The sequence below is a fragment of the Necator americanus genome, chromosome IV, assembly GCF_031761385.1.
Source record: "Necator americanus strain Aroian chromosome IV, whole genome shotgun sequence".
In the NCBI taxonomy this organism is placed as follows: Eukaryota; Metazoa; Nematoda; class Chromadorea; order Rhabditida; family Ancylostomatidae; genus Necator; species Necator americanus.
This window is the reverse complement of record NC_087374.1, coordinates 16,749,922-16,772,239: the sequence shown is the minus strand read 5'-3', so window position 1 is coordinate 16,772,239 and position 22,318 is coordinate 16,749,922. Positions and strand designations below refer to the sequence as shown.

General features: G+C 45.4%; 6 protein-coding genes across 6 annotated transcripts; all 6 read left to right on the top strand.

Moving 5' to 3' along the window:
• Positions 1–550: 550 nt before the first annotated feature.
• RB195_001577 (uncharacterized protein) lies at positions 551–2,002 on the top strand (the record flags this gene model as incomplete). The annotated part of the gene is made up of 2 exons (XM_064198422.1): positions 551–633; positions 730–2,002. 2 exons carry the CDS (start codon positions 551–553, stop codon positions 2,000–2,002), a joined length of 1,356 nt encoding a protein of 451 aa, XP_064054302.1.
• Positions 770–2,002, top strand: RB195_001576 (uncharacterized protein; the record flags this gene model as incomplete). The annotated part of the gene is made up of 1 exon (XM_064198421.1): positions 770–2,002. The coding sequence occupies one exon, from the start codon at positions 770–772 to the stop codon at positions 2,000–2,002; it is 1,233 nt and encodes a 410-aa protein (XP_064054303.1).
• A 246-nt stretch (positions 2,003–2,248) lies between these two features.
• On the top strand, positions 2,249–3,400 carry RB195_001575 (uncharacterized protein; the record flags this gene model as incomplete). Its single annotated transcript, XM_064198420.1, has 1 exon — positions 2,249–3,400. One exon carries the CDS (start codon positions 2,249–2,251, stop codon positions 3,398–3,400), a length of 1,152 nt encoding a protein of 383 aa, XP_064054301.1.
• An 870-nt stretch (positions 3,401–4,270) lies between these two features.
• RB195_001574 (uncharacterized protein) lies at positions 4,271–12,125 on the top strand (the record flags this gene model as incomplete). The annotated part of the gene is made up of 8 exons (XM_013442771.1): positions 4,271–4,488; positions 6,838–6,952; positions 10,061–10,195; positions 10,387–10,527; positions 10,584–10,667; positions 10,720–10,807; positions 11,754–11,917; positions 11,997–12,125. The coding sequence occupies 8 exons, from the start codon at positions 4,271–4,273 to the stop codon at positions 12,123–12,125; spliced, it is 1,074 nt and encodes a 357-aa protein (XP_013298225.1).
• Positions 12,126–15,523: 3,398 nt separating this feature from the next.
• Positions 15,524–17,666, top strand: RB195_001573 (uncharacterized protein; the record flags this gene model as incomplete). Its single annotated transcript, XM_064198419.1, has 9 exons — positions 15,524–15,655; positions 15,712–15,772; positions 15,855–15,958; positions 16,040–16,189; positions 16,362–16,532; positions 16,639–16,733; positions 16,878–16,948; positions 17,120–17,310; positions 17,523–17,666. 9 exons carry the CDS (start codon positions 15,524–15,526, stop codon positions 17,664–17,666), a joined length of 1,119 nt encoding a protein of 372 aa, XP_064054300.1.
• Positions 17,667–18,650: 984 nt separating this feature from the next.
• RB195_001572 (uncharacterized protein) lies at positions 18,651–22,231 on the top strand (the record flags this gene model as incomplete). The annotated part of the gene is made up of 14 exons (XM_013442769.2): positions 18,651–18,774; positions 18,855–18,982; positions 19,326–19,421; positions 19,484–19,602; positions 19,671–19,742; positions 19,816–19,954; positions 20,044–20,137; positions 20,304–20,446; positions 20,503–20,634; positions 20,775–20,882; positions 20,941–21,057; positions 21,107–21,240; positions 21,625–21,756; positions 22,027–22,231. The coding sequence occupies 14 exons, from the start codon at positions 18,651–18,653 to the stop codon at positions 22,229–22,231; spliced, it is 1,743 nt and encodes a 580-aa protein (XP_013298223.2).
• Positions 22,232–22,318: the final 87 nt, after the last annotated feature.

Genomic DNA, 22,318 nt, shown 5'->3' with positions numbered 1-22,318 from the left:
AAATGATAACAAATCTCTCCAAGAAATCACGCAATGCGACAAACGAAAAGCGTAGTTCAGCCGCGTCGCAGTGCATTGGCGCGCTGCCAGCTTCGCAGTATCTGCGGCCTTTACGCAGCTGTGAGGGCTGTGGTGATCGGAAAACAATGGGTTGTCCTATAAGTTTCTTCCCACTGTATGCCGTCCTTGAGCATAGCTCTGTCCAATCTTCTCGACCATCTGCGAGCATCAATCCACCCGTCGCTATTCCATATCATGAGAAACCTTACGTGAAGTCCTCTTCCACCACCTCAGTCCAGAACCTCCGTTCTCCGCCAGGTGGCATACTCCAGCTTGAACTCGACAAATTCCTCACAACAAGTTGAACAAAGCGACATGATCTGTCGTTGAATGAAAAATAAAAATATCAGAAAAGTAATGGAATGTATGAGACAAACCTATGTCATGGAGTGCATCAAAAGAACCGCCAAGACGTCGAAAAGATTACTTTCAGCAGTATATCCGTAAACTGCAAGAGTCATGTAGGCTACCGAAACGGAAAAGGACTAGGATGGCGATCTGTACTTATAACGCACGTACGCTTGCATCGGAAGCGGCCATCGAAGATCTGATGATGCAAGCTAAGAAGATCAGGTACGACGTCATTGGACTTACCGAGACGAGATGACGTCGCCCTCTCAACGCCGTATATGAAACTGGAGAAGAACTGTTCTTAGGAACATGCGACAGTAGAGGTGTTCGTGGAGTTGGCGTCCTCGTCAACACGAGTATGGCAAAGAACATCGACTCCTTCGAACAACGTACGACCCGAATCGGACGTCTGCGGATGAGAAGATGTGGTCCAACACCAGCTTTGACTATCTTCGTCGCTTACGCTCCAACATCAAGCTACGATGAAGAAGAAGTCAAAGCTTTCTATATGGACCTGGAGAAGTTCTACCGAGAAGATCATGCCTTCTACAAGGTCATAATTGGCGATTTCAACGCCAAAGTTGGCCCAAGAAGAACGCCGGAGGAACTTCACATCGGGACACACGGCCTACAATGGAACGACCAGGGGGAGATGCTCTCCGAGTTCATCATGACGACTAAGACCATCTATGGGAACTCGCAATTCCAGAAGCCCTCCTCTCTACGCTGGACGTGGGAATCACCCGGTGGAGGGTACCGTAATGGAATAGACCAAATCATCGTCAATAAAAGATTCTGCCTGACGGACGTCGCTGTTGTACCAAAGTTCTATACGGGATCGGATCATCGCCTCCTCCGAGGAAGATTTTCTTTCACAAGGAGAGCAGAGAAAGCCGCCAAGTTCAGAGGGAGAAATCCCAGAACTGTCATCAACTGGGATCTCTTCGCTACGTTAGCCGGCTTTTGGGAAGATTCCGCAATGGACAACATCGACGAGGAATATGACCGGCTCGTTGAACACCTTCACGACTGCGCGAAGAAGGCTGAGAGTTCTAAAACCACCAAGAGACGCCTGTATCTTGAAACTCTTGAGCTGATACGCCAGCGTGGAGCAGCACGAGCCGCAGGGAACCAAGAACTCACGTCCGTGCTCGCAAGGCTTTGCAGAGAGGCGATAAAGGAAGACCTTAAAGAGAGAAGAGCAGAAGTACTGGCTGAAGCTGCAGAGGCGAGGAAAAGCATCCGCTATGCCCGTCGAGACTTCACCAGTCGCAAGACAAGGATGACTGCTCTCCGGAACCCGAACAACCATTGCATCGAGAAGGGGGATGGAGAAAATCATCTACGACTTCTACTCCGATCTCTTCGACAGCCATGTTCACTTGCCTCCTCACCATCTGAGGGAAGATGGACAAGTCATTCCAGAGGTTCTCCCGTCCGAAATACGACATGCTATCATGTCGGTAAGAAATCGTACGGCACCCGGTCCCGACAGAATAAGACCAGAACAACTGAAGAACCTTCCGCCAGCACTCATCAACACCCTGGCGAAGCTCTTTACACGTTACCTGTCGGAATGCAAGGTTCCTAACAGTGGAAGACCAGCAAAACCGTGTTGCTGTATAAAAAGGGAGATCCACATGACATCGGCAACTATCGCCCAATCTGCTTACTGTCCGTCATCTACAAGCTCTTTACAAGAGTGATCTTTAATAGGACTGAAAAAGTCTTGGATGAAGGACAGCCGTGCGAGCAAGCAGGGTTTCGAAAAAGATTCAGTACGATTGACCACATTCACACTGTTTCGAAACTCATCGAGGTATCATGAGAGTACAAGATGCCGCTCTGTCTCACCTTCATCGACTTAAAGAAGGCCTTCGACTCAGTTGAGACGGAAGCGGTCGTGGAAGCCTTGGACAACCAAAGCGTCCCTACTCAGTACATAAAGGTACTTCGAGGGTTGTACAGTAACTTCACGACCGGAATTTCGCCATTCTACAAGAACATCATCATTGACGTGAAGAGGGGGGTTCGACAGGGTGACACAATCTCACCCAAAATATTCACAGCCACCCTCGAGAACGCAATGCGAAAGTTGGAATGGGACGACATGGGAGTGAAGGTTGATGGTCGGCAGCTACACCATTTGCGCTTTGCTGATGACATCGTACTGATAACACCTAGCATCAGCCAAGCGGAACGAATGCTGATCGAATTCGACGAAACATGTGGATGCGTCGGTTTTCAGCTGAATCTACAAAAGACGATGTTTATGCGGAACGGATGGGTCTCGGATTCCCCATTCACGCTCAACGGAACGAATATATCCGAATGCACCAGCTACGTTTATCTGGGTCGGGAACTGAACATGATGAACGACCTGACCCCCGAGCTGGGCAGGAGGAGACGAGCGGCTCGGGGAGCGTACAAGAGCATCGCGGATGTAGTGAAGAAGACCAGGAACACCCGGCTCCGTGCTCACCTCTTTAACACCACCGTACTTCCTGCTTTGACCTATGCTTCGGAAACCTGGGCATTTCGCAAGCAGGAAGAAAACGCGGTGAGCGTCATTGAACGCGCAATTGAGAGAGTGATGCTAGGAGTATCCCGTTTCACGCAAATGAGGGACGGGATTCGAAGTTCTCTCCTACGTCAGCGATCGAAGATTAGAGACGCCGCCGCGTTTGCCAAGGAAAGTAAAATAAGGTGGGCCGGAGACGTGATGCGCTTTAACGACAACCGTTGGACCAGAGCCATGAGCGACTGGGTTCCCCGCGATATTAAGCGCACTACAGGAAGACCGCCGACCCGATGGTCAGATTTCTTCACGAAGTCCTTTAAAGAAAAGTATGATGTTCTTCGTGTCCCACGCGAAAGGAGAACCACTGGGCTACTCTGGCACGCGACCGGGACAAATGGAAGAACTACTGGCGCCCGCTCGACCAGTTCGAAGATCAACGGGAGTCAAGGTGATCAAGGTGATCCATAAACTTCCTTTACAGAAGTTCTGTTTCCAGAAGAAGAAAAATCCTCAAACGGCAGCAAGTAATGATCCAAATCTAACTCTACTCCTCGAATCGCTGCAAGAGGAAAGATATTTTGAACAAATTTGAATGAAAAAGGACGAAGAGCACGATTATTAAACGTAAAATCAAGCAGTCAATCCCTCTCGAGAGTATATCGATATGACAAATTTATATTATTTATCACGGGTTGATTAGTATACTAGCAAACTAATTGTTAACAGCTACTCGTGCAGACAGCTAGTATTTTACGAGCTTACGTCAGAAATTACTAATTTACCGGCTTCGACTTGAATTTACCGGTTCCAAAAGAAGAGAGGTTTTTTTTTCTGTTTTCGTTTCGAAAGAAACATCGACTTTGCAAGTTTTTGCTCTGCAAGACCCAGACTGATCAGGAATTAATGGCTCCAGATTTTATACGAAGGTTGTTTTTCTGAGGGAATACGCAATCAGCTACGTCCGCCGCGGCGTGGAATGGGCTTATTCTAGGCTGACATATTCTCGCGGCAACTGCACCACGGGATAAAAAAAACTAGAAGATTGGTTGCTCCTAGCATTTTCTTTAAAGAAAGTCAATCGGCTCAGCCTTCCTTCTACACTACACTTGCGCTACCGCACCACTTCTAGACGAATGCCGTCGAGCTGGCACTTCTGTGCAATGTTGGTTCGTAAACAACATTGTTTAATGATGATACTACTCCGCGATAGCTGGAAGTATATTCGTCGGTCATTCACTCGCCTGCTGCCATCCTTACAAGGTCGCCACTTTAGTACTCGACTTGCTCACTTCTGGCCGACTTCAGAAGTTCCAGCAATACCATTGCATTCGCATACGCATGGCTTTAGAGCCAGTGTTGTGCAATCATAGAATGGTTGAAGCAGTTGAAAAGCTAACCGTTGCAAAAGTCGTTGAATCGAAGGAAAAAAAGATTGGAAAAGATCGACTGCCAGGAGTAAACGACGAAATCCAAGGAGATGACAAGAAGTACAAGCTGAAGCAGGTACTTGGAGACGGCGGCTACGGTGTTGTGTTTCTTAGCGAAGACGGTGAGAGGTAAGTTCGCGTCAATGAAATGTAGTGTAGAAAAGATTTGCTGGGTAACATCGACTCCATAACTCCCTCTTTAACACTCAGACGAATGACAATGCTACAATACATTGCAGTTAAAGGCATCACCCCACGAATCTGAGGTGGTACGGATTTCAGGTGGAGTATTCGTATACGGCATAGTAGATCATGGAGAGGAGGGTTATTCCGTCCAATTCTTCCTAATTGCCGTTAAAAAAAAACGGCCCGAAAGATGACGTGCGTGCACAAGACTGGCGCGCTCCAGTCGAAGTGGTTGTGGAAAATAGCGCGCCGGAACGCTTGAAGCCGTATCTTCCGGGCCGTTTTTTACGGCAGTTAGGAAGAAATGGACGGGATCACCCTTCTCTCCATAATCTACGATCCCGTATACAAATACTCCACCTCAAATCCGTACCACCTCAGATTCGAGGGGTGATGCCTTTAAAGGCAGCATCTAGTTTGGTCAAATCGAAATGAAGCACGGACAGTTGCGCAAGCGGTTGCGCTCGAAGTAGAGCGGTGGAGCGTAGCGGTTGGGATCGTGTAAGGATCCTCCCACCTCGATTCCAAATCCACTGTCTCTACCGCACCGCTTCGAGCGCAGCCGCTAACGCAACTATCCCAATTGCACGCTTCATGTCCTTTTGACGACTATACCATAAATCTAACGTGGTACGTGAATTTCTCATGGGAAGCTTCTATGCGAGGTTGTACAATGCAATACAAGAACAATACACACAATACAATACAAGAACCACGTGGTTCCGGTCATCTCTCCGTGGTCGTAAAGAAATTGCACGCTTTAGTTTCTGCCAGGTGCGTTAAAACGCACCTCTACGTACACTTTCCGTTCCCCCTCGGCGGACTCTCGATTAGTTTAACCTGAGAAGATTGATGAGCAGACCTTATTTATCCTCCGGTCCTCTCACCAGTCTATTCACTGGTTTTACTTGAACAATCCGGCGAGAAGACATCTCATCTATGATCGCTCGCAGTTGAATGCGGCGCGTTGCAAAGCAAGACGTAAAAATTTCCGGGCCGTTTCTCACAGCGACTACGAAGAGATTAGCGGAACAACCTGGTTTTCCGCAATCTACGACCTAGTAGGAAACTTTCCATGAGAAATCCGTACCACGTCAGATTCGTGGTATGCTGCCTTTAATGCGCGGCCACTTGTGTGAAGATTAGTACTGAGATTAAATAGTCGGGCCAAAACGACATGAATCACGAATGTAGTTGCGGTGCACTTATGTGCACGCTCGGAACTGCGCGTTGGAGGCAGCAGTTGGGACCCAAGTGGGACCTGTCAAACTGCAGCGATGGTGCCAGCAAGGATTTCACCGTGCTCCTAGCCGCTGCGCTCCACCTAAGTGCCTCGAGAGAAGCCACGTACGCAATTGAATACGTGTCTCCTGCCGTTTCGACCCTACTATATGTGCACAAATTCATCTATCTTGTTTATAACATGTGGTGGTTGCCTCTCATAGAGCTAACAGCTAATAGACCTCATAGAGAGGGGGCAAGCGGTCAGAATCGAAGTGGGGCTATCGCGAACTTCACCGATGAGTGATGCTAGCAGATGGAAGGCGAAGTGAAGCACGGTGCAGATGAGTAAGCGACTGCGCTCGAACCGGCGCGGTGGAGCGCAGCAGTAAGGATAGTGGTCGAGCGCTTGCTAACACAACCCACCGCTGCAATTGCGATGTCCCCACCACCAACCGCTGTCTCCATCGCCCCACTTCGAGCGCAGTCTTTTACGGAACTGTACAGGGCTTCAGGTCGTTTTAACACGACTCTATCTGATGATCCTAACTATTGCCTTTATTTGAGAGCACAAGATTGAAAGGTACTCGTGCTCGTCCAGTGATAGAAAGAAGCAGCAAGAACAAGGAATAACGAGAACGACTGAATACGTATCGAGTTGTATCTTATCGTATTGGTTCCCGTACTTCCTTGAAGAGCTAGTCTTTAAACAATAGTGTCAACGTCGGTGAAACCATGGATACAAGGTCTTTCCACCAACGCTGAGGACAGCACAGCGCCTAAATTCGCATCATTCTCTGCTTGCAATCGTTTACTCTCATTTATAACTGCGCGCTATCAAAATGCTGTTTAAAATGACAACATACAGTGAAGAGGAAAAAAAAGAATGCGGTGTTTATTGTGAAAAGAAATTGAGCAAGGAGCTTAGTAGGTCTGATATGTTAGCAATGATTTATTGAATTATACAGAAGTCGAATGTCGACGCTGGTATTTGGAAACGATTGTTCATCACAAAAACCATAAGATCATTTCAGTTTGAAGAGTTGAAGTTAAATGTTTGTGATTCTTCAGAGAAGTGGCAGTTAAGACAGAAAAATACAGTAAATCCATGTTGCACATAGAAGTTGGAGTATTAAAAGCAGCGAATGCAGCAAAAGCAAAACATTTCTGCGAATTGATAGATTACGTGGGTGTTCAATTACTGTCAACTATCATGATATATAATAACGAGCTTAGTCCGCGAGATAGCTATAATATAGAGTGCGACGGGTCCACCAGTGTCGGATTGGTGCGCCGGCGCCAGATACCTATAATATGGGGTGCGGCGGGCCCCGCGGAGTCGGACTGGTGTGCCAGCGCCAGATAGCTATAATATAGGGTGCGACGGGTCCACCAGTGTCGGATTGGTGCGCCGGCGCCAGATACCTATAATATGGGTTGCGACGGGTCCCGCGGAGTCGGACTGGTGTGCCGGCGCCAGATAGCTATAATATAGGGTGCGACGGGTCCACCAGCGTCGGAATGGTGCGCCGGCGCCATTCCGACATTGCGCCATTGCGCAGATAGCTATAATATGGGGTGCGGCAGGTCCCGCGGAGTCGGATTGGTGCGCCGGAGCCAGATACCTATAATATGGGGTGCGACGGGTCCACCGGGGTCGGATTGGTGCGCCGGTGCCAGGTAGCTATAATACGGGGTGTGACGGGTCCACCGGCGCCAGATACTTATAGAAGGGGGTGCGACGGGTCCACCGGCGTCGGATTGGTGCGCCGGCGCCAGATAGCTATAATATAGGGTGCGACGGGTCCACCAGCGTCGGAACGGTGCGCCGGCGCCATTCCGACATTGCGCCATTGCGCAGATAGCTATAATATGGGGTGCGGCAGGTCCCGCGGAGTCGGATTGGTGCGCCGGAGCCAGATACCTATAATATGGGTTGCGACGGGTCCCGCGGAGTCGGACTGGTGTGCCGGCGCCAGATAGCTATAATATAGGGTGCGACGGGTCCACCAGCGTCGGAATGGTGCGCCGGCGCCATTCCGACATTGCGCCATTGCGCAGATAGCTATAATATGGGGTGCGGCAGGTCCCGCGGAGTCGGATTGGTGCGCCGGAGCCAGATACCTATAATATGGGTTGCGACGGGTCCCGCGGAGTCGGACTGGTGTGCCGGCGCCAGATAGCTATAATATAGGGTGCGACGGGTCCACCAGGCTTCAAAAAATGGGTGGGCCCGAAAAAAAAATAGCGTCGGAATGGTGCGCCGGCGCCATTCCGACATTGCGCCATTGCGCAGATAGCTATAATATGGGGTGCGGCAGGTCGCGGGGGGGGCGGGTCACGGGGTCGGATTGGTGCGCCGGTGCCAGGTAGCTATAATACGGGGTGGTGCAGATGGGTGCGCGGGTCCCCGGGTCGGATTGGTGCGCCGGCGCCAGATAGCTATAATATAGGGTGCGACGGGTCCACCAGCGTCGGAATGGTGCGCCGGCGCCATTCCGACATTCGCTTGCGCAGATAGCTATAATATGGGTGGGTGGAGGTCGGATTGGTGCGCCGGGCCAGTAACGGGGTGTGACGGGTCCCGCGGAGTCGGACTGGTGTGCCGGCGCCAGATAGCTATAATATAGGGTGCGACGGGTCCACCAGCGTCGGAATGGTGCGCCGGCGCCATTCCGACATTGCGCCATTGCGCAGATAGCTATAATATGGGGTGCGGCAGGTCCCGCGGAGTCGGATTGGTGCGCCGGAGCCAGATACCTATAATATGGGTTGCGACGGGTCCCGCGGAGTCGGACTGGTGTGCCGGCGCCAGATAGCTATAATATAGGGTGCGACGGGTCCACCAGCGTCGGAATGGTGCGCCGGCGCCATTCCGACATTGCGCCATTGCGCAGATAGCTATAATATGGGGTGCGGCAGGTCCCGCGGAGTCGGATTGGGGGACTATAATATAGGGTGCGACGGGTCCACCAGCGTCGGATTGGTGCGCCGGTGCCAGGTAGCTATAATACGGGGTGTGACGGGTCCGCCGGCGCCAGATAGCTATAATATAGGGTGCGACGGGTCCACCAGCGTCGGTGCGCCGGCGCCATTCCGACATTGCGCCATTGCGCAGATAGCTATAATATGGGGTGCGGCAGGTCCCGCGGAGTCGGATTGGTGCGCCGGAGCCAGATACCTATAATATGGGTTGCGACGGGTCCCGCGGAGTCGGACTGGTGTGCCGGCGCCAGATAGCTATAATATAGGGTGCGACGGGTCCACCAGGTCGATGGTGAAAATGGTGTGCCGGCGCCAGATAGCTATAATATAGGGTGCGACGGGTCCACCAGCGTCGGAATGGTGCGCCGGCGCCATTCCGACATTGCGCCATTGCGCAGATAGCTATAATATGGGGTGTGCGGAGTGATTGTGCGCCGAGCAATACCTATAATATGGGTTGCGACGGTCCCGGAGTGACTGTGTGCCGGCGCCAGAAGCTAATATAGGGTGCGACGGGTCCACCAGCGTCGGAATGGTGCGCCGGCGCCATTCCGACATTGCGCCATTGCGCAGATAGCTATAATATGGGGTGCGGCAGGTCCCGCGGAGTCGGATTGGTGCGCCCGAGCCAGATTGCTAGAATATAGGGTGCGACGGGTCCACCAGCGTCGGATTGGTGCGCAATAACTTCCTGTGCATGAGCGAAAGATAGATGGTTGCAGCCGTTTCATAGCCGCGGCCACTGGGCGCTTTGCTTTTCACCTTTATGACTCCTCCGCGTGCCTATTTCCTTCTTCGTTCGCCTCATGTTTGTAGCATGCCGTTCTCAGAAATTGGAAACACTCATGCAAACGGCTGCTTAAATATTAGCAAGATGTTTAGTGATCTGACGTGGAACGTTAGCTTTATCAGTAGGATGATGTCTTTCACGTCATTTCATGCCAAAAGATCGTTCTTCGATAACTGTTTATAGAAAACAGAGGAATGCCCATATTTCGCTTGATACCTTTAAATTTTGTCTATAATATATTGATTAATAGTGTTTGAAACTGAAGTTCGAATGTTCTCCAAATGTAGAACTGACGCGTTTAGAAAGAAGACTACGAAATATTTCGCTTTTAGTTATAATATAATAAAGGAAGAAAGATTGTTGGAGATACACAAGTCCAATTTCATAGAACTAATAACACTAATATTAATTTTCGTTGATTAGTGAAGGCGAGCGGAGCAAACAACACAGAAAGTCTGAAGTTCGGTTTTAGCCGGACGCTCAGGCTGATACCAATATAAGTTCACAGTTCCATTTTAGGGATCGAATAAGCCGGATTATGTCTACGTAGTGATGACACTTTTGTATAAGGACTTGCATAAGCTTAGGTCAGAGATGCCCGGCAGACGATTTGGAATAAGCACATCATTACGACTATCTATGCAAGCCATTAAGGTGAGAACGTTATCTCATATTTGCTTGGATTGCACAGCATCGCAGAGCAGTCCGTGTGGACCCTAGTACTTATGTTCGGTAGAAGTAAGAACAGCCATTTCCACTCCGCTCTCCACCTCCTCCACACCTGCACCACGGCCGTCAAGACAAACGTAAGCACTGTAGTCTGTGCTAACTGGTCTTTACATCAGGCCATCGAGGAGCTACATAAAATCGGCTACTTATCGCGTGACATCAAACCCGGAAACTTTGCCCCTGGACAAAAGTGCAACAAACAGTCCAAGATCATATTCCTATACGATTTTGGCCTTGCTAGAAAATATGTAGATAAGGTACAGGACTTCTAAATACACTTCTGTAAGCGCTTCTTTTTCAAATGTCATTACAGAACGGAAATGTGATCCCTCCACGGAAAGATATAGGGTGGAGAGGTACGACCAGATATGGTAGTCTCACAGCGCATCAACGACAGGTTCCTATAAATAATGGCGCTATGACGACCAGATTTACGAATTCCACTCTAGGATCTCGGAAGACGTGATGATTTGGAAAGTTGGTTCTATATGACAGTAGAAATGACAAGAGGGACATTGCCGTGGAGACTTGTGACAGGTGAACACAACTTCTAGTTGGGTTAAAGCGATATGAAACACGATGCAGTTGCGTAAACAGCTGCGCCCGAAGTTGTTCAACGGAACATAGCGTTTAGAATCTAGAAGAAAGCCTTAATCTCCAAGTCCTCTCTTCGTGAAACCTCGGCATTTGAAAGTATATTTATGTTTTCTTGTTATGCAAACGAGGTTTAGGTGAAACTTTTTTTTATTCGCCTGACGTTTCGACAAAATCGTCTTTTTCAAAGGCCTGAAATGGTTCGAGGTCTTTGATACCATGCATATCCCATCAAACTCCCCCTCTCTCCTCGCCTAGCCTCGATATTGTTCCAAGTACATCACACAAGACCTTCAAAAGGAAAACAACTGACCAGTTCCACCGACTAGCAGGGTTGGTAAACCTTGAGTACTGGTACCTGGATAACGTTAAGGAACTGAAGCCTTAATGACACCATTCCTCGCTTTAGTTCGCGATGGTCCCACCTCAACTCCAACCGCTACCTTCACCGCCCCGCCTCGAGCGCAGCCGCTTGCGTAACTCCACCGCGGTTCATATCGTTTTGCCCCTACTATAACAATTCTGGGGGAAAATGTCGTTGGGGGGGGGGGGGAGGGCACTCAGTTGCGCCCTTACTTTCCGAAGCTTTAACTTACTTTTTTCTCTTAGTAACATAAGTTTACATTTACATCATAGATCCTCTAAGACTAATGCTTAGGCCATAGGGCCCCGATTGATTTGATTGTTTACTTCGAGAAATAAGGGCACCACTGAGTGCCCCCCCCCCCTATTCCTCCCTCTCCAACGACAGTTTACCCCAATTCTGGTAGTAACCTTCTTCGTATGTTACTGTATTAATCAGCTGAGCTATCAGCAGCAGTTATCTGGCAACGTGCTTTTGGTTTCACTATCGCTAGATGAGGGAACCCGCAAACAATTTTCACTTCAGATCGTGCAGCCGTACAAGCAGCGAAGCAGGCAGCTCGAGTTTCTGGCCGAGTGCAATTCCTTTTTGAAACACCTAAACAATTTGATCAGATTCTCACTATAGTGGACTCATACGCCTTCGATTCATTACCAGATTACGAGAAAATCTATAAAATACTCGATGAGGTAGCGTGTATTACTTGATTTGAATGACTTATTCCACAATTGCAATAATAATCGACATATTTCGGATTCTACATTGTAGGTTCGTGAGGAGAGAAGTATTCGCATGACTGAACACTGGGACTGGGAGGACGAGACGTCATGCTCATACACAACAAAAAGTACAATAACAAGTTACTCAGAACGCGAATTAAAAGCCAAGAAAGATTGAAGAAGACGAATGCTGTCATTAAAGAATACTTCGATTACATGATGCTGATCTATTCTAAAACCATCGGAAATTTATATCCGTATCGAATCGGTGGTTATTTCTGTGTACCGTGAATGCGCAACAAATCCCACATCTGTTAGTTTGATAAAGATTGCAAGTTAAACGTTCATGCATACACTACCGACTGACCTAGTCCTTTCACTTTCAGTAAACCTGTTTGGTGAAGATGAAACATTAATAGTTCCAGCTCTATCTTCCTTTTTTCTTAGTAGTTTCAGCGAACATGTCATGGGTCGAAGATTAACCTTTGGATTTTAGGATTCCGACTGAATCAACTGTTCACTCCCAGCAATGATCTGCCGATTGACGAACTATCGCCCTCTCAAATGATTTTCTGCTTCTCAAATGGAAAAGCTATTTGTCACTTAAGAACGGCCCTTGTGCTTGCGGACTTTTTCTTTGCACGCTGAAGAACAAGCCAAAGAGAGTGCGGTTGAATGCCCCTCCAAACCACCTTGGCATCGTGCCAACTTTAAACGAGTTAGCAAACAGCCGACAACAAGTAACTCGATGATAAACTCGACCGCTACTTGGGGTTTAGGGCTGGGATATGTTACAAACCACATAAAGGCTGAGTTAAGGGCGTAGAAGTGAAACCGAACATATAGTCGGGTCAAAACGACATGAATAATGAGTTTGATTGCGGTGCATTTGCGTACGCGCACGAAACGGCACGGTGGAGGCAGCAGTTAGAACCGAGTTGTGACTGTCGCAAACTGCAGCGATAGATTGCCAACAAGGGTTTCAACATGCTCCTAGCCGCTGCGCTATGTCGTTTTGATCCTACTATACTTGAGACCTTCCTCTACAACTATAGTAGGATCAAAACGATATGAAGCACGTACACAATTGCGTACGAGGCTTCTCTCGAGGCGCTTCGGTGGAGCGTAGCGGCTAGGAGCACGGTGAAATCCTTGCTGGCACCACCCATCGCCGCAGTTTGAGAGGTCCCACTTGGGTCCCAACTGTTGCCTCCAACGCGCCGTTTCGAGCGTGCACATAAGTGCACCGCGACTACGCTCGTCATTCATGTCGTTTTGACCCGGCTATATATGAAGTGTTTATCCATTCTACAAGGACTTCCCAAGTTTACCACGACTTTAAAAGCTGCTTTTAGAATAAACGAGTAAAGAGAGGTCTTGAGTATCTGGATGTAGTTGGGGGCACTCAGTTGCGCCCTTATTTTCCGAGGCTCTATCTTACTTTTTTTCTCTTAGTAACTTTAGTTTACATGTCATATATCCTCAAAGATTAATGCTTAGGTCTTAGGGCCCCGATTGATTCGACTATTTACTTATTTAAAAAGGATAAAGTCACTGGCGCATCAAACCACTTGGGATGCGCCAACGCGTTTTACTGGAATTCATAATGAGGTTTTGAAAAGCGTGTTGGCCTATACAATGGCTTGCGGGGCCAGCCGATGATCAATTCAGTGTTTTTATCCTCTCAGACAAGTCTAGTACCAATTTATCGACCCCGGAGGGATGAAACGCTTGGTTTGCACTAGGGCGGTTTCGAACCCTCGACCGTGTGGCTACAAAGGACCTCTAACCGACTGCGCCGCACCCACCCAATTTGCTTATTTACTTCAAGAAATAAGGGCGCCGCTGAGTGTCCCCCCACAACTATACTTATTTTCTGGGTTAAAGGCATCACCCCACGAATCTGAGGTGGTGCAGATTTTAGGTGGAGTATTCGTACACAGGATGGGAGACTGCGGAGAGGGGGGTGATTCCGTCCATTTCTTGCTAACTGCCGTAAAAAACGGGCCCGGAAGATACGGCTTCGGGCGTTCTGGCGCACTATTTTCTACAGGGAGTTCGACTGGAGCGCGCCAGCCTTGTGCGGCGCCGCATCTTCCGGGCCGTTTTTTACAGCAATTAGCAAGAAATGGACGGAATCACCTCCCTCTCCGTAGTCTCCCATCTCGTATACGAATACTCCACCTGAAATCTGCACCACCTCAGATTCGTGGGGTGATGCCTTTAAACCTGTCGCACACCCACAACAAATACGAATGACGTCTTCAGTAACTTGGTCAGAAGGTCCTGGGACAGCACAAGAATGAGCACGACAAGGCAGCTTAAAGAGACAGAGGGACAAATTATTTGGAAATTGTACTCTTGAACAACGACGATAGGTTCAGGATGAAGTTTACCTTATATTTTCCAGACGGAAGACTTTCCTTACGATGAAGTTACGTCTAGACATTGAACATTTGCGGACAGGAATTTGATATTTAATAGAAGCATGTAGGTATTTAGAAGAGGTTGTTGAATTAAATCCTCTGGTGACAAACAGCAGGAACAAACAAACGAGCTTTCCTCCATATGACGTCGTTGTGACCCGCGCCGCTTCCAGATGACCTGCTTCAGGCCCGCCGCCTTTCCCGCTATATGTCGATCATATGGCTGGAAGCTACGACCACATTAGGCGAGACTCGATTCGTTCCGTTCTGTATCCCCACGCTCCGCCTGATTTCTTTTCGAAAATTCTCTTTTCAAGCTTGACGTGCAGTTTGTTCGTTTCCTTCCAAGCAACAGTGAAGAACCGATCATCTGCAGTGGCAAAGTTGACATACGCGACTGGTCACTACGTAGTTTTCCTTCAGTTGCGGTACTTCACCCAAGTTAGAGATCTTATCTTAGCTCAGGGGATTCAGAATAGGATAACTATTTTTCATGTGAATAGGGTCCTATTTATAATTCCAAAGTGTCATAGTTTAATATTCTTTTCCTGCATCTACGGTGGCCTTATTTATTTTGGAAAATGTTTTTTTTTTAATTACCTGGCACAATAGATTTTGTTTCGTTTTCGGAATGAACCAGGATGAGGGATGTTTCAAAAATAACCGCGAAACCAATGAAATCAAGTACCAATCGATTTAAACATTGGTTGTATTCGCTGGTTCTTTGTACACTTGCAGAGTATTCGGAGACACAAATGAGTTAAATGCGCAACGAATTCTAGAATTGTTACTGGCACCGATCTCGGGTAAAGTGTAGTTGAGGGGAGAGAACACTCAACCGCTTTTCAAGAAGGAAATGAATAAATCACTCGAGCTCTAAAGGAGGATAGAACTTTCAGAAATAAGAGTGCGGTTGAGTACCTCCCCAACTACGTTTCTCCCCCCTCCCCTCCCGATCTTTCCGGTGATTTCTTCTGCTTCTCTTCTATTGCATGAAGTTTCTTCCCAAAGCGCAAGACTCCTGTACCTTTCCAAAACATTCCCTCCTTAAATGAATGAAAGGAAGCATAACGAATATGAAGAAGTAAAGGCAGTTCTGTTGTGTGCGATCGCTTGCTCTTTTATTTTTCTTAGCTAACCTTTTTCAGTAATGTCTGCCGAAAGTGAAAGAGTTGCCAGGATTCTAAAAGGCTTTGATCCCCTCAGTCATGGACTTTCCGAAGATTTCATACTTACGAAGCTTACAGCTATGAAAGGATGTGGATGTAAAATTCCCAGAGATGTATGTAAACTTTTCTTCTACGAATTTCTTGGTGATTTTTTTCCCTTACGTTCTAGGTTCTGCTGGAGCTTCTCAAGAGTTTTGATTCTGGTGCTGTGATCGATAGCTATGGTGTGGGTAAGCACATTTCAATCATTTCACCTTCAAGTCGTGTATCAACTATTTGCAATCTTCCATTTTCATTATAGCGTCCGTTAAGGAATCGGACTCGATAGTTGCGTAGTGCCACTTCGACACAAAGGCTTAAACCTCGTGCAGACAACGGATTTCTTCTATCCTTTGATAGATGATCCCTATCTAATGGTAACAATCTCCAGTTAATCTTTATGCCCACATTCGGTTCACCTACAGTCTCTAACAATGTGGAAGTTCTCTCTCTTATAGGGTCGTGTTACATGTGCAAATGTTCTGAGCGACTTGTATGCGATGGGTGTTGTAAATTGCGACAATATGCTAATGCTCCTTGGAGTTGCCGTTGATTTGAATGAAGAGGAGCGTAACATCATTGTTTCGATGTTTATTAATGGATTCAAGGTGAGTGGTTTACCTCTGCTTTCGCCTTATAACTCTGCCTATCTCTTTATGTCTTCATTTGACCTTCTTTAACTCCTTTTTCCCAAGTTGACTCTGACTGTTTATTCCCTACTTTTGCTTTTCTACCTTTTGAATAATTTTGTTTTGAAATAGGAATGATTTTCATTACTAGGATGCAGCAGAATCTGCTGGCACGAAAGTTCGTGGCGGTCAAACTGTTCGCTGCCCTTGGCTTCTGCTCGGAGGGGTTGCCACGAGTGTTGCGTCAGATGCTGAGATAATAAAGGTGGATCGTGCGCAGCCAGGAGACTTGCTTGTCCTCACAAAACCGATCGGCGGTCAGGTAATTGAGTTTTCTCCTTTTTTCGCTGTATGAAGGTATCTGTTTCTTCGGTTTTTTCTGTACCAATGTATTTCTGGTTGCTGTGAATTCCTACGAATGGTTGAAGAAGAAAAACGGACGAGTGGAAGAATACGGACTCGATGAGGAGAAAATTGTGTGTGCTTTCCAGCAGGTTACTGAACAGATGACTAGATTAAACAGGTAAGATTTCGCTTTTTTGTTTTGATTGAATGCAAAATCTGCAACTCTTGTATTGATTTCCCAAGCAATTGTAGAGTTCGTTTACCTTAATCTAGTGTCCTCTAATTCATGTGTCATTTATTCATCTTCCTCAATGCTTTCTAGGAATGCGGCTAAAATGCTACACAAGCACAATGCTCATGCATCTACAGATGTTACAGGATTTGGTCTACTTGGTTAGACGGTTTTTTTTTGTTCGTTTTTGTCATTGTGACTTCACTTGCGTTCTCTTATACATATCTTGCATTCCGTTTCAAGGTCCGTTGCCTAGATACTTTTGCTTGCGGGTCGTATCTTCTTTACTGGTTCTATATCCATATATTGTTTTCCATTAACTATGTTTCAAGGTCATGCTGACAATCTTGCAAAAGCGCAACACGATAAAGTGCGATTTGTATTGGATGTCTTGCCGATTATCGAATACATGGATGTGATTGCTCGAAAGATGCCTAATGGAAACGGCTTTAATCTTTTTGGAGGCACTGCTGCCGAGACCAGTGGGGGTCTTCTGGTGGCACTTAGCCCCGAAAACGCGGAAGTAGGTCCTTTATTTTCGTGCTAACAAATTACTTTTTCGATTCCTATTTTTAACAGTCAGTAGCTGTGTTTTCTACAATCCCTCCACATCTTTCTGCTGATCTGTGAATGCAATTTTCCCCCATTGCGAAACATATAATATCACTTTGCTAGCTGTTAGCGCATTACAAAGTTTTATTCCTAGGAAATCATATGTAAACGCATTTCATCCAGGGATTCATCCGTGACATGGAGGTACTAGACGGGTTTCCTGCGTGGATTGTAGGACGTGTTGAAAAGCTCGATTTGGGGAAGTGTCATGCTGTCATTCGGGAAGACTTCAAGGTTGTTTCAGTGCCATCCAAAATTCACCAATAAAATAGATGTCAGTATAGATATCCTTTGCTAATGTTATTTGTTCGATTTCTCATCTCTTTTAACTCTTTCATCCGTTTAAGCACACCTTACCAAATTGGTAGTTATTTTTTGTCATATTATTTGGTTGTTAGTTAAAATCTGTGATTTACACGTGCTGAGTGTAACATTGGATCTATGAATGCATGTTTTATCAGAGTTGTGAATGACCGTCATCGAATAAAATTTGTTTAAGGTTGGTTAAATGCACAGTAAGGTTCTTCCTTTCATTATTAGCCCTGCGAAGATAAGTTTGTCTCTAGAGATCAGTTATAACAATCTGCTAATCTTTTGGCTTTCGAAGGTGATTTCTATTAAGCTTAACTTCATACGTTAACTATTGTTAGAAGAGAGATAGTTGCGAAGGTAGCGTGGTAAAATTCCGCTGGTGTTTGTTGGTACATCGATCCACTATGCTTGCTGAGCCATGAGTCATCGTAGTTCTTACGACATTTCACTCACGACTGCCGCTTAGAAGGTCATGACCTCGAATTCTGTCTCCGCTTTTCTCTGCCACTAAATACTATACTTTTCCTCCAGATTTTAACTCTTTTAAACAAACTTTTCAAAGTCTTATTTGTACATGGAAGATTCCTCATCTGTTACATGTTCTATAATGATCCGCCTTAATTTTATATGTGGCCTATGTATTCAAACATATTTAAAATTTCCGGCAATGGGCATTATTTTATTAAGTTCTTCATATGTTTGTGTAACATGCAGAATTCACGTCTTTTAATGTATAACTTTTCTTCCCACCTATAATATGCGACTGATGACGAATGACAAACAATGGTAGGATCCTTTGTTTACGTTTCGTCCACCACGTAAATGCTGTCAGCAGTTTTGCTTCTCTCATTTTTCTAGATTGTTTGACTTAACGCCAGCTACCTATCTGTAAAATTCTGCAGTTGTTTCAGGCTTTAGTACATTAGTTATTGAAGGGAAATGCACTTCGTCAAGAAAGTCCCCACAAGCGATGAAGAAAAAGCAGCGAAGGAGAAGGAACGGGCTATTAAGTTAAAAACATTCTGCACAGTTAGGGATCGCATTTTTGAAAAGAGAACGAAAGGTTTGCTTACCTTTTTCTAGTTCCGACATTCAAAATTACTCCTCGTTTTTCTGAGCGTCTGTAGGAAAGTAGTCTTTCAGGTGAGCTAGACGACGAAATGCTGAGCCTTACGCAGAAGCTTCTGGAAAAGAATCCTGACATCTATACTTTCTGGAATATAAGAAGAGAGACAATTGAAAAGAAGGTTGCAGAATGGAAAAAGTGTCAAGTGTGTCAGTTTTATACTTCACTTTTACTAAAGAGCCTCGTCGTTGTAATTTCAAACGTTGCAAACAAAATTTCTTCATTTGTATTACTTGGACTGTTTTGAAAAGGTGCGATAATTGTTATGTTAGTGTTATGTGATCTTATTCTCCAAGATTTATACGTTTGTTCAGAATGGGTAGTTATAGCCCTCAAGTTTTATGCCATACTATTTCTATCTCACAAAATCCCCACAAGTTAATTGCACTTTGTGAAAAATTCCATTTATTTGTATATTCCTCTCTTTGTAGTTGGCGAGTACTTTAATTCGTTTCATTGTCTGCTATTCCCTTTTTTTTTCTTTTTAGTCTACCACGGAAAACGAAGGGTGCAAAGATTCATGCGGAAAGAAGATTGAAAATCTCTTTGGTGGAGAGTTATTTCTTAGCCAAGCATGTCTTGAGGTCACCAGTTTTCTTCGCATTCTATTGCTTTTTCGATCACTCTTGTTTTCTTCTTTTATCAGGCGAATCCCAAATCGTATTCTGCTTGGTTTCATCGTGGGTGGGCTTTACAACGACTAGATAACCCCGACATTAAACGCGAGCTGGCCCTCTGTGAGAAGGCATTGAAATTGGATTGCAGGTATAGTACAGCATTACTTCTCACTATATGCACTATACACTTTCACTTTATAGAATCTCTTTTTATAGGAATTTCCACACATGGGACCATAGGCGTGTTGTTGCTAAGCTTGCAAATTTAGGTCACGAAGAAGAGCTTGAGTAAGTGAAGCTTGGATGTTCCCTTTTATGCGCTTCACTTCCTCTTTTAAGTCATATCTGCAATCTTATTCAGATTTTCCAACAAACTCATTGGTGAGAACTTCTCCAACTACTCAGCATGGCACTATAGAGCTATGCTACTTCCGAGGATTCAGAATGGTAAAACCGGAGAATTCAAACTTGATGATGTAACGATTGCAGCTGAGCTGAAGGTTAGCCAATTAACGTCCCTGACGCATACATGCATACCAGTATTGTAAGTCACTCGGTTATGTTTTGATTCTCACTTTCACTATTTTAGAAGGTCACCTCAGCGTTCTTTACTGATCCAGATGACCAAAGTGCATGGGTGTACAGTCGATGGTTGCTTGAAATGGGTTCAGAAAAGGAGTTTTGTGAGATTTTTTGTTTGCAATTACATCTGTGCACACACATATTTCAGAATGTGGGATTGTGTGGTGTGCAAACGGACATTTAACTTTTTTTTTTTGGAAGAAGCCGTAGAGCTGCTTGGATTTCTTTACTGCGTAATCGCTTAGTCTGATAATATTAGCATTACAGTGCGGCCTGATTCATTAACAGAAACAGTCCCTCTTACCATATCATTCCATGGAAACAACACTACTATTGTTATGTCGAAGGCATGCACCTTTAATGAGATTGTGCCATTCGTAAACTCGGTGGATGAAGCAGAATGGAGAGGGGTGGGTTTAACGCTTTTCTCAGTGAAGCGAGTGATATTTTGCTAGAACTATCTTAGGTGTCAGCTCTGTCTCAACATCCTGAATCGGCTAGAATTTGGCAATGCATTTCTGACAGGCCTTGTATCGTGCGAATTGACCAAGAAAATAAAGAATCGTTTGATGTGTCGAAGCAGGCTTATGTTAACAAGGTGAATCATTCGATGATGTTTTGTCAATGGCTCTTTTTGAAAAAAAAAATCTTGACTGGCATCTAACATGTAGTTATAAGTTACAGCACTAGTTTAACGGCACCCAAGAAGTATCTACGTTCCAAGAAAGACATTTATAGGATCTTTTACGGAGAGCTTTCGATCTAAAAACACGTGCACCAAATGTTGCACTCAAATCCATCACAGACAACTGCAAGCAGTTAATGGAAATGGAGCCGAAGAATATGGTAAATGTCTTATTTGTAGTATGTCCATATGAACTCCTAGAAAGCTGGGCAATTTTAGTGGGCACGATACATGTACACTTTATGTTTGATGGAGACGTGTCCAGCCGAACGTTATGACGAAATTCTGTCTAATCTCGGGAAGTTGGCCACTGAGCTCGATGTGAAACGTAAGGAGGTAGGTCTTATAGATATGAATGATTTTTTCATGAGACTTGTCTTTTTAGATTTATAAAAAGTTAGCCTCTCGACAAATTTTGAACAAAGCACTGCGAGATGAGGCTCATGGCCAACCATTACTGGAAAGACTAATGGACAGTAAAGAAACTCAACTGGCTATCAGAAATGCTCATATATCAAGGTTATTCATATGTTCTAGAGTTTATTTAGTGAAAGACTGCGGAATCAAACGAGCATTAATTTGGAGCTCTATAATATCAAGTGAACTATTTATCAAAAGTCATAAAAGAAAAAGCCTTTTTTGTTTTGGTAATCTTCTTCGTTACACATGTAGTTGATTACATCCATTTGTCATGCCAAGATTCACTTTTCATCGTTATCAGCTTTATTCAGAAGTTCGGTATATCTTAGTATGCTGTAAGGTTTTAAAAAAAAAGAGCAAAGATTGACACAGACCAAAAAATCGTTTCCCACTAACAAGAGTTTTCGTTCTTATGAGCTCACATTGTTGTTATTTGAATTGTACATTATATTAATTATTGATGACTAAGCAAGCATTTCTTAGCCTGGACGGAGTAGAACTGCTAGCAGGATTGGTGAACAACTTGGACGTTAGCGGAAATCAGTTGTCAACTTTGGACGATGTGCTGCTGCCGAATTTAGAGTATCTCACTGTTAATGAGAATCCCATCAAAAGGTTGGTCATTATTCCTTTATTTCTGGGGTCATTCCCTGATGATTTTAAACTACGTCCATCCAGATTAACTATAGAAAAGGAGTCAAAACGTTTACCGAACTAACCTGCATATTAACTATTTTGGACATCGCAGTGGTAGAGAGAGAAGAGGGAGGTATAAATCCTTATCGCTGACGCGAAAACTCTCCAAAATGTTACTTTCAAATATCACGATTTATGTTACGACAGCATCACAAAAGTTTCGATCTTCACATGATTTACATCTTTGAGGATAACTCCTAATGCCACCCTATGTAATCTCAAGTTCCTTTCACTTGGAGGATGCCCAGTGGACGATGTGAGTTGCGTGCTGCCAGCACTGAAAGAGATGTGCTCTCTAGAGAGATTTCTGTACTGTGAAACTCCTCTAGTACCTAAGACTGAAGAATTTGCTGAAGAGTTACCATCCGTAAAACTTATCCCTTATTATCTCTAAATCATCTGCCAAGCCTCCGCATTTCACTTGTTTTCACATTTTGATATTTTGGCATGCTTCTGCACATTTGAATGAAGGTTGTCGTAT